The sequence below is a fragment of the Lagopus muta genome, chromosome 5, assembly GCF_023343835.1.
Source record: "Lagopus muta isolate bLagMut1 chromosome 5, bLagMut1 primary, whole genome shotgun sequence".
Lineage (NCBI taxonomy): Eukaryota > Metazoa > Chordata > Aves > Galliformes > Phasianidae > Lagopus > Lagopus muta.
The window spans coordinates 57,933,835-57,945,872 of NC_064437.1; the positions used below are offsets into that span (position 1 = coordinate 57,933,835).

A 12,038-nucleotide genomic window follows, 5' to 3' on the forward strand; every position below is an offset into this window, starting at 1 on the left:
GATAGCAGCATTAAATACAGGCAACTATATGAGTCAAAAAGAACTTAAGGTGTTTCATGCATTTATTAGCTAGTGTATGCTAGAGAGGAACTCCTTGAAGTTATGAGCATATAAATCGATACGACAATTCAAAGCTCTGGATATTAATTTGATAAGACTTCCAGCATACGTGAATAAGGGGAGGGAGAATAAACAGTGTTTATTAAGGATATGCAGCCATAAGTGGCCCACCAGCATTTCTGAAATATCACAGAGATAACACTTCTTTCCAAATTCATTCATATTTAGCAGATGAATACACTGATAATTATCAGTGCAATTACTCCAATTTTATTTCCAGAGCTAACTGCAAGGGGTGCTCTATAGTCAATAGAAAGAAATAAAAAAAACTCAGAGGCAACTGATCCCAGCTGCATGGACTACTATCAATCTTTGGAGGAAGATTATAGGGTGGACTCAGGACTAGGTGACTTTAAGACGTGTACAGACAGATAAGAGATGTTCCATGGGGTTAACTGGAACTTCACCTACAATGGCTATCCAGAGTTCACCTCTTTCAAATTACTTTTCTTTCCTTTATTAGTTTCTTCTTACATTGACACTGTAGTTCTCAGACTACCACATATAGCCACCTCTCCTTCTGGCCTTAGATACAACCTGTATCTTGACCACCCAGCTTGCCTTTCCCAGGCTGTTATTCCCACATAAGTGTTTGAGAACGTCGAGATAAGAATGAACCTGTCTGTTTCACCCTGCTGTCACTTTCTTTAGCAAGTACACCCACTTGTAATGCAGATCCCCGAGAGGAAAATTAATGAGAACTCCATGTGTGAAGAAGTAGAACAGCAGACTGATTTTGATGGTGGCTCAGTGGAACAAAATGACTTATATTTATCCTGCCTGAGACGTAAGTCTTTTGGATCTTATTAATTAAACCAAAGGCACAGACACTATAAGCATTACAATAGCATGTGTTTTACACAAAGTCTTTCATCTTCTTCTTCACTTTAAAAATATCTATTTTCACAATGAAACATCCTCTCATGTTTGAAACTTGTCTTTTTTGAGTGACTTTTGCTTATTATTCACTTCAGCATTATCCCAGTTAAGTCTACAATAGTTTTAAATCGCTCTACTATTAAAAATAAACATGTTTAAACACCAAACAGCCTCCATTCTTTCCTTTAACATTTCCCCTCCTGAATTTCTCTCTCAGCAGGTTGACAGCTTGAAACAATTTATTTTTTCTTCCTTGTCACGCTGTCTCACATTTTGTTTCCAAAGAATATGCAGAAATTGAAATTTGAAAGAATTGTTTGAAAAGTAAGAGGAACCCCAAATAGGTTCTTCCTCAATGAATCTCAAAAGGTCAGCACTCTCTAAAGGTCAAAGGTCAGCCTTACTCCTAAATTTTACTTCTGAGAAAAAGAAAAAAAACTGTCAGAATGTCTTTTTTACAAGAAATTTGCATTCACTTTAGTGGGATTTGTATGACTTCCCGTTTCAAGTTAGAAACATGTTTTTTGTGAGATGCACCACACCAGAACACGGAAGTTTTATGGTTCCCAAGGATTATCTCAGAGAAAGAAAGAGAGAGAAAGCCAGTGCTTCAATCGGGGCGTTCAAAGAGGATACCACTCTTATAATCATAATGTATATACATTATAACTTACATCCACAGCCTGGTTATAACTAATTCTAGCCTGGATCATCTCAGGAGTGTCTTTAATACTGGTAAACTTCAAAGCATATGGATGCTGACGGTACTTCTTCTGTTGAGCAGAAAAAGATCAAAGCTGTGAATTTTGTGCTGCTCTTTCATGCTATTTGAAAGAGAAAAATCATAGGTTGCTGGAGATTAGAGTGAATTTGTGAACATAATTATTATTCCTCTTTCCTCATCTTCATGTCCTAGGTACTTTCAGATTAATATTTGTTTCAATTTAACAATAACCTTTTGCCGATTAATATTAAAGTATTTCTCCCAAAATATAAAGAAAACATTTCAAAATCAGATATGTCTACTTAAATACTCCAGGACTCAGGATTTGAAAATCTTTTTCAGGTAGCTTCAAATACAGTATGACTTATATTTTTTATTTATAGTTCCTTTAAGCAAGAAATGGTATATGATTGTGATGCTTTAATAATGGCAATGGCTAAACTACTGTTTCAAGGGCTAGGTTTTTTCCTTGCTTACCTGTAGCAAATCTGTGCAGCCATTAACACCGTGCCTAATTGCTGTGGTACATGATACTAATTTTGCGTGTTTGAAAGGACCCATAAAAGCCTCTGAGACATCTTGTTATGTATACATAATTAAAATGAAAGCTGTTTTCTGAGAAAACACTTCTTCCATATGGTCCAGTCAGTAAAATCTTCCCTTCCTGCATGAGTGGTCCTATACACATCATTACTCTTATCACTTCTCCAAATAGCATGTACTAAGTATCCTGATATCTGTGATGAACTCCCAAGTCAATAAGTATGTTCATGACTCTTGTACACAGATGTGAACAGTTTCCAAGGCTAAAGCCATGTCATCCTCCTTTAATTTAACACAATCCCCAGAAGTTACTCTGAGACAATATACTGAATCTTTGAGGACTTAAAATGACAATGTAAAACATATTAAATCTTTTAAGCGTATCAAGCAATATTTTGATTTCAGATAGAAATCCCTTAAAAACAAGCAATCTCATTGATTTTAACTGAGGAAAGAAGCGGGTTACTCTTTGTCTTGTTCAGTTGTAAAAACGAACATTAGTTGATGAGAACATCCCCTACGTAAAATTCAAAAAGCAATTGCTTTTTAGCAGTAAAACAAGTAATTCATGGACTGTGTACAAAAGTCGACATTTTGTGAGTGAAAATTTGAGATGACATGAACAACCTACCTCGGTCAAATTTCTGCATGGCAAATTTGTCACTACTATGCATCAAAATGGCATGCTTTATACAGATTCACAGTTACTGTCCCAGCTGACATTAGCTTTTATGAAGCTATCTCACTTCATGCTAGCTGAGGATATAATTTATTGTATCTAAAATAAACATCCATCTTCAATGCAGATGGTTATACAGGAAAAGAAAAATAATGGTAGCAATCAGGCAGATGTGAAGAACAACCATGTGGTTCTGAGACCAATGGCTTTATCGTTATTCTCACTGAATGAATGGACAGATGACTCTTGTATCATCAGTGGTTATCTAATAAAATCACAAAACTCAGTGTACTACTACAGCAGGTTTGGCCAATAGGACTCCCTCTGAAATAACAGAAACAGAATGCTATGAGCCTTTGAATCATTTCCACCACTACTTCCTTTGAAGGCCTCTTGGGACTGGCACAAAGGATTCTGGAGCTTGCCTTACCTGTAAGTGGCATTGGTTATAGAGAGAAATAAGGATGAAAACTACTCAGAAATATATATATATATATATATATATATATATATATATATATATATATATATATACACACACACACAGCTACATACAAAGATATCTATATGAATTTCAATAGCTAACATGAATATATCTCAAAAAGGAGCAAGGAGGAACATGTATCTGTTACAAAAGAAGGTTCTCAGTCCAATGACTACATCTTTTCATCATCTCTCCTGTTTTGCTTCATTAAAAAGGTAGGCTAGTGGGTAGCAATTGAGCACTGTTTGATTGCCATTATTATTCATAATATCATTTGTCACCTACTTTGTTTTTGCAAAGGCTATATGGACTCCTACTGGTGTGTGTTTGGTATCTGGTTTCCCTCTAATTACCAGTTCTATCCCTGGTTTTGAGGGCTTTCATGTGATATGCCTTTTTCTTTTCCCTTTGAGTGGAAATTATTTTAATTTTATACAGACATTTTGCAGACATTATGCAGCAAATTCTGTTGCATGCTGTCATGAAATCTCACCTCACTAATGAGTTCTCCTGCCTTCTTAGCCTGCTCCACATTTAATGACCCAGTGGCTATCCATCCAGTTCCTTTCATCCAGTTCAAATCTGCTCTATATCGGTTCTGACAAAGAAAAAAAAAATCATCCTATTGTTGGTGTTCATACACTTAAAATGCCATTTAAATATTCAGCCATCTCAGGAACTACAGCCAAGTCAAATTAGTTCCTGCTTGTGTTCTTTTCACTATTGCACAGTTGCAAGGAAAGCAAAATAAATTACAGAATGAGATAGCAGTACTAAGACTCTAACACTAGTGCACATGTTTTGCAAGGCAAATAGTAATAGTAGTCTATACCTTACTGTTATTTGTACTCTTTGCTCTAACTTAGCAAAAAACTTCCACTGTGCGTAGCATCTGGTGTGTGCTGTTTAGAAGGTTACAAATGATTTGCAATGATATGAATTGACAATTAACATTTTCAAACCACTATTTTTCTATACTGGAGGGAAAGCATTGTGTTGCCTTCTTTTCTTCCTCCGTGTGACATTAAGGAGCAAGTGTACAGATGTAGTCCCTCACAAAATGCTTCCTACCAACAGCCTACTAAATTGCAAAAGCTTATACAAGCTCCAGAGGCAGTTTTCTCAAAGAACTTGGAAGCATTTCAGCACCAGCACCTTAACAAAATCTGAAAACATATCTATCTTAGTTTCCTTTAAAAGTTCTAACTTAAGACCTCAGAATGGCAGATTGCCATATAGTGACCACATACAGTGTCAGACAGTGCAACTGACCACTTCAGGTGAGTACATGGTCTCCATATGGAACCTTATCACCATTTTACTTATGCTATTTAACCTCCCTGTGCATTAGGTAAAACATATTAATTGATGTATATCTTAAGTGAATCACAAGGTGGTTAAACAGGTGGTTAATAATTACTGCCTTTGTATTGACTATTTAAGTTTTGAAAAATTAAGTGCACATCATGGCATCAGAAAGCATCAGCACATAAAGAAATTCAGCACTAAGCATCTGAAGGAGTTGAATAAAGGCACTGAAACACAGTAAGCTCTGCACTTACGTCACTCTGCAATCCATACGCCCACTTGGCCCATGCCACTTTCCTGTCAGTAGGCAAAACAGTGTAATGATGGAGAGCTGTCCTGTATCCTTTATCTGAAGCCAAATTCTGAGCCTTTTTGGCATGGACAAGGTTAGCCATATCCAGGGAGACCTGGAACTGATTCTTTGTGTCCTCAAATGCCTTCTTGTACTCCAGATCACTCTGCAGTTTTGACATTTGAAGGGAATGAGCCATCTTTGAATCTTCCTCCACAGCTTTTACTCCAATCAGCTTACCCTTCATCTTCTCATAACCTTCCTTATATTTAATCTGTGAAGAAAAACATAGACCATGATTCAAATCATCTAAGTTACCAAAGTGACAGCTCTACTTGTAGTAATGCAACGCTCTATCAGCATTGTGACACACTGGATCCTCAATGCAAGGACCTAAGTCCATTTGCAAGAAAGAACTGGAATGCCTTAGAAATTAGCAAGTGTCTACCAAGAATAAAAGCTTTCTCATTAATTATTCATTCTCAAAAATCTCTAAGAAATCTTTTACTGTTGGTTATCCTAAGGAAAATGAGCATTCATTCAGCACTGAGGTCAGAAGGTTCTTTCAGACGTTTTCTGGTCAGGTAGAAACGTACTGTCACTTTGTTTCATAGGAGAATTCCACTTCAAGTACTAAAATTCAACCTTTTGTCAAAATAAGAGTAAGAAAAGATAGTCAGCATGTGGGAAATAACTCCGAATTGCTCAGAGCAAACCTTCTGAATAATTACACAGTAACAGTCAACCAGAGAACTCCTCCATTGCTCCTTAGTGTGAATCAAGTGAGCGTGGCTCAAGGCACAGAAAGAGATGTGACACATCCTCAAAACTCTGATAGCAACCTGGACTGTCAGCTGTCTGAATACTAAAGAACTTTGAGGAAGTCCATACTCACATCACTTGCCAGATCCCTCTTTGCCTTAGCTGTCAAGAATGACAAAGCATCCAGACGAAGAACAAATCCTTTTTCCTTCTGCTTCTCCCAGCTACTTCTGTACAGTTTCTAAAGAGATGAAAATAACACAGTGTCCTTACTACTGCCAGTATATTCTATTTGTTTTCTAGTCACAGTGAAATCTCTGAAGTAATATCAAACCACCATACACTCATGACCATACATTTAAGAATCAGATCTTACTCTCATCACTTGCTATCTTCCCTTACACACTGTGCATACTGTAACCCCACTATCCTACTGGCTCCAGTGAAACTTTCAGTATGCCTTCATCTGAGTGAAGGTAAGCACATGGAAAATACACAGCTTCAAACTCTAAAAGTGACAAGTCTTCAGAGCAGTGGATGTGATAAGTATTTAATTGAAAACAAATTGACCATAAAGTTTTCACATTTAAAACAGTTGGACCTTCTCATAGAAGGAGTCTGACTTCCACCCACAGAACCAACATTTCAAGTGCAGCTATTCACAGGGCTTAGAGAATCCAATCCATGGTCTCACACAGTACCTCACTGATATTGGCAGCATTTGCTTTGGCCAATAAGAAGACAGGGTCATCTTTGGTGATGGTGTACTGATGAAGAAACTGCTCTTTTCCTGACCTGTAGGCAACCTGTCCCAGAAAGCAAAGTGTGGTCAACAAACCATAGTCCATGCTTAATTTTGAAGAAACAATGGTCAAAACATCCCAAATATTCAAGGATTTGTTTCATTCTACTTATTTGGTGAGTTAGTCTTTAGCATCATGACATTTTTTTTCCCCAAGTCTCAATTTAAAAGCTGACAGAGCCAAGACAAAGAAATTACTCCTTCAAGGAAGTGGAGAAATAGCAAGCATATCAGGATACTTCAGTTCTCTCTCCAAAAGTTAGTTATTTAACTGATCATAAATCTGATGATAATTCATAATCTGAATTAAACATCTGTAAGAATATATTTTCTCCAGTACTAAATGGCAGCTATTATTTAGTAGTAGCTTAATAAACAACAGTGAATTTCAGGGATGAAATGAAGAACACTAAGGAATTTCATCTGTAGAGAAAACATGTGACCAAGATACAGTTGCAGACATAATATTCCAGCAAGGACTACCATTCCAACTTTGAATGAAAATATCAAGGACTTTCTACGATCCAAGCAGCAAACATTTCCATTTTACATCTCAGGGCAACTCCAACCGAGAAATTTGCTGCCCTGTTTCAGAACCCCGTGAAGCAGTTGGGAGAGCTACTGAAAAGCTATGAAAAGATGCCCCATTTCATGAAGTGCTAAATTTCTTAAATCTCACAGTGAAAAAATATATATATTCCCTACTATAGAGCACTAAATCTAGCATTACTATTCCATCTTCAACACTCATACAAGAAGGTAGCATTATAGAGTAAATGGAAGATAAGTAATGGGAATCAGGAGACCAACATTCTTATCCTATTCATACTAGTGTTATCTCTGAGACACATAACACTCATCCAAATAAGTGCCTGTTTTTCACTGATACAAGGAATAAAAATATAAAAAAAAAAAGGAAACAAGGTAGTTGCCTGAAGAAGACAAACAAAAAAAAAGCCATGACAATCATAAAGCAATAATGCTTCATTCATGTAGCAATTTGAGGTGCTGACAGCATCTTCAGTTCAAGGCATGGCATATTATAAGAAAAAAAAAAAAAGGTTAACAGGTTACTTCTATTACAAAATCATTTGGTCAGTGATTTTTAACAACAGATTCCCTTCCTTCTGGAATTATAAAAGTGAGTTGCATTCAGCCAAGTGCTGCCAGGAGTTCTGAAATACCATCTGCCAGGGTCACGAGGGCCCAGGGAAGGATAGAGAGCATCCTGAAAGTATCCAGTTGGGGAAAATGTACTCACTTAATTCTTTTACAAAAAACCCCTTAACAGCAACAGCTAAAGAATGTGGCACTGAACACAGACACTAATATAGTATTACACAGCCTGACAGGGCCATCAGTGGAGAGAAATACAGAACCTGGGGTGAGTGTATCTTAGTCCCTGTGCTTACATTTGCTTTGCTTTGAAACTCCAAAGTTTCAAAACTCAGAGTGAATATTGAGAATACTGTTTCCCTCTGCTTGCTTCCTTTTACTTTCTCACAGATAACCCATTTTTGTGCAGACTACATTAATGTCCCAGGAAAATTTAGACAACCTCTTATGAAAGCTTTTCAGTCATCCTTGAATCTCACTTGCATCACCCACAAGGTTGTTGCAGAGGCTTTCTGAAAGAGGATTTCCCTTTCTTTCTCTGGCTATTGACACCATCTGTGGGAAGCCTGGCTTGCATATCTCTGTTCCCATTGATTTGTTGTTGTTCTAGTTTAGAGAATTCAGTGGGAGAACTCATGAAATCTACAAACAAAAACCCTTAGAAATAAACCTCAAGAACTTAAACTTTCATATATTGCAAAGTTTCACAATGATGTGTTCTGCCTCCCCTCAACCCTCAGTATACATATATCTCAGGAATTACCATTAAGAGAAAAGCTTTTGTAAAGAGAAGGACTCACATCACTTTGCAATTCCTGGCTTTTCTTGGCATGTTTGATGTGAGAACTGTCAGCCACGCTGGTGAATTTCAGAGCATCAGCCTTCTGTCGGTATTTTTTCTGGATCAAATTAAAGCAAGTTATAAAAAAGCTGCTGCAATATTTACCTTCCCACAAGCACATGACTGATAGAGTACTTAAAATCTATTCACAAGAACAAATTTTCATACCGAATAGTATTTCTAGTTTGATAAATAAGACTTGCACTACTTTTATTCCATCTTGTTTTACTTTACATCTGGAACACACTAAAGCGATTGGAAAACTTCCATTGACATCAGCAGCCTTTGGATGAGGTCTGTTTTGTATCTATGTCTCTGCCCAAGCCTCATACACTGCTCACTTCAGAGCAAGCTAAGCACTTCTATCTGAGACAGTAAAAGGAAATTCAGAACACCATTTCAAGGCAACAGAATGACAGGCAAACACTTCTTGCATACTTTAGTCAAATTCTTATTCTAATAGTTCCACAATAAGGTGGGGCATTCCACCTAGGAGAGCTTTAAATGCATTTTTTCATGGTATGGCATTTCAGGAGAGAAATCATTCCGTTTGAACTGATGGATGAACAGATCAGTTTATGCTGTGACTCTTCTAGAGAAACACAAAACAGAAGTTAAAAAAGCATGCAGCACTTCAAAGAGGTGCTCATCGCTTTGTTTTAGGAACCTGGAAGGGAGGGAGGCAGATTAAAACCAGCATGTTTTATTACATATCATGGAGCACAACATAGTGACATTTTGCAAAGACAAAATGCCAGTCACCATAGGGCAATAGAGATCTCTAAAATAATATCCACCAGTATAACCAGTGTGACTGTCAGACATCTCTTGGCCTGCCATAGCCCTGAAAAGAAAAGGTAGACCACTGTGGATTAAGTAATTGTGCAAGTGATTACTAATACAGCACATCACAGTAGCAGATGTAAGTCTGTCTCTAGCAAGACACTGGATCTGAGAGTTGCTGCTCTCTTTTTGCTTCTAAGATGTACTTTTTTTCCCCTTGCAGTAGCAGTGAGAGGCTGTCAGAGACTCAAAGTATCAGAGTATGATCTCCAGTAACTTACTGGCTTCTGGTCCTTCCCCCAGAACTAAGAGGGGTTTTATCCTTCTTGTGAAACTTCCCTTAATTTATTCACCCTTCTATTCTCTAGTTTTCCAAGCACTAGTGAAACAACTCAAGCACAGCTAAGAAGCTGCAGAAATGTACTTCCGTAAAGGTAACAGCAGTGTATGAATTAACCGAGGGAAAGGAATGAAATGTAGCACTGTTGAAATTGCCAAGCATGACTGTCAAGTATCGAATTTTTCAGCATTATTCCTTAAAAAGTCTACACAGTACGTGTAGGAGATTCCATAGGAAATTCTGATTCCTTTCTGTGTTGCCCTTTTAATTCATTTACCCATTATGTAGAGATGAAAGTACAATTACAGGGCCTTTTGCTCACAGTCTTGAGGGAAATCAGTAATTGCATCATCAGAAAACATTTTTAACGTTGAATCCAGGATCACCTACACTGTAGAATATCTAAAGTGTCATCTTTCAGTATAGGAATTCCTCACCTCATTCCACATGATATAGCATAATAAGCGTGTATAAGCCTTCGAATAAGCAACAGACAGAAAGCTGAGCACTTTGCTTACCTCACTGACCAAATCTCCTGCCTTTTTGGCTTGCTGTATATTAAGACTTCCTTCTGTAATACATCCAACTCCTTTCATCCACATCAGGTCTGCCCTGTATTGAAGCTATTGAAGAAAAATAACAGTTACAGACATGAGGGGCAGAAGTACAATGTTTGGGTGTGAACATGAGCACACCTGCCAGTTTCAAAGACATGTCAAAGCCATTTAAGAAGCCCTACTGTAACTCAGATTGCGTCCACGTGAAATAAAAAGTAGCATCAAATTCTGAAGAAGTTTATATGCATCCACACTGCATTAATAATTAAGCTGAGCTTATACCATCTTACATCACTCTGGAGCCCATAGGCCTTCTTGGCCCATTTTGTCTTCATATCTTCTGGAACCACTGTGTATTCATGGAGTCTCTTTCTATAATCCAGGTCACTAGCAAGTGCTTGGGCCTTCTTAGCATGCCTCAGGTTTACCATATCCATAGGCAGATGGAAATGGGTCTTACTCTCCTCAAAATCTTTTTTGTAGTCAATCTAGAAAAAGTAGGAACAAAAATAACTTGTTTGTACCACTGCACTGCAAATCCAAACCTATCTTAAATCTCTAGTTTTGTTTGTTTCCTTATGAAGATTGGGTAAAATAGGTTCTAATATGAACCAAGTCCCATGTGAGATCCATAACACAGCAGAATTAATATTGCAGATTATTATAGTACATCTTAGTTTACAATATACTTCTATCTGCACAAAAGTTCTCTGTTGAGGTTTTAATAGGACACCAACCCAAAACCCAAAACCACCTACAAGAACAAATGTACTGTGTAATCTTTGTATATTAACAGTCTGAGGCAAGAAACAAGTCCCATACCATTGCTGAAAGACTCATAATTATGGATAACATCTTCTGAGTAAGAGAAATAAATAATTTACCTCACTACTCATCTTGGCCACCTGCAGAGAGTGCAAAAGTCTTGAATCTTTTGTTTCAGTTGCCTTTCCTTTTGTTTTCTCATACTCTTCTTTATACTTAATCTGTAAAAAATAAAATCAAATATAATAGTTTAAGTCAAAGCACATCTTTCATTTGCATCAGAGATAAGCAATATGTTTTTCACTATTTGGGTGGTCAAAATTCAGAAAGGCTTATTCCAATTTCCACACGTTCTCAGAAATTCCCAAATGTGAAGGACAAGTCTTATCCATATTACGTTTAACCTCATTCTTCAAAGCTCACTCCTCTGAGATGCATTTTCTTACAGACTTTGTCTTCTGAATAGCTAAATTACGTTTTGGTTTAAGAACCAGATAAGAAATCAATCATGGAAAAACCAAGCAAGACTTGATTTTCTTAATGAGGTGGGAAGACTGCTGAATGAGCATAAAACTCTTCTTTTATCAATAGATTTTTGAATCATCTTCAGTACTGAGCACTTTCTAGCTGCAGGCAAAATTTCTTCCTTTTCCTTTCCACAGGTGAAGAACTGTGGGAGAAGTCATTTAAAAACAGCTAGTTTTGATTTTGATTTTTTTTTAAATGTTAAAGAAGCAGACTAAAGAAATATGCAGTGGATGATAACAGCATTTTTGAAAATATGAACGATTCAAAACACTAATTTTTACTATAGAAAGATTGAGCCCACTGTCCTTTTGCAAACTTTGCTTCCTTCTGTACATTCATATTTAAAAAAAAATAATTTCCAGAGAGTGAAATTTCACAGAACAGTCTAAGGAAGTTTCCAGCTGTTCATCTGCCTTTGAGAAAGATGAACGTATGACAGTAAAATTCAGGTCTTAAAAACCCAGATGAAGAGAGCTTAGTTTTATTTCCCTGTGCTACAACAACTTACGTAAAGA

The 12,038-nt window shown here is 37.0% G+C and overlaps 1 protein-coding gene across 2 annotated transcripts in view; it reads right to left on the minus strand.

Annotated features, from left to right (window-relative positions):
• Positions 1 to 12,038, minus strand: part of LOC125694191 (nebulin related anchoring protein) — a 45,484-nt gene that overhangs the window by 13,816 nt on the left and 19,630 nt on the right. For both annotated transcript variants that reach the window (XM_048947047.1, XM_048947046.1), the window contains exons 18-26: positions 11,115 to 11,216; positions 10,521 to 10,718; positions 10,192 to 10,296; positions 8,510 to 8,608; positions 6,493 to 6,597; positions 5,925 to 6,032; positions 4,992 to 5,303; positions 3,923 to 4,027; positions 1,674 to 1,772 (exon numbers count right to left, since the gene is read on the minus strand). In XM_048947047.1, coding sequence (XP_048803004.1) covers positions 1,674 to 1,772; positions 3,923 to 4,027; positions 4,992 to 5,303; positions 5,925 to 6,032; positions 6,493 to 6,597; positions 8,510 to 8,608; positions 10,192 to 10,296; positions 10,521 to 10,718; positions 11,115 to 11,216 — 1,233 coding nt within the window. The remainder of the gene's footprint in view (positions 1 to 1,673; positions 1,773 to 3,922; positions 4,028 to 4,991; positions 5,304 to 5,924; positions 6,033 to 6,492; positions 6,598 to 8,509; positions 8,609 to 10,191; positions 10,297 to 10,520; positions 10,719 to 11,114; positions 11,217 to 12,038) is intronic.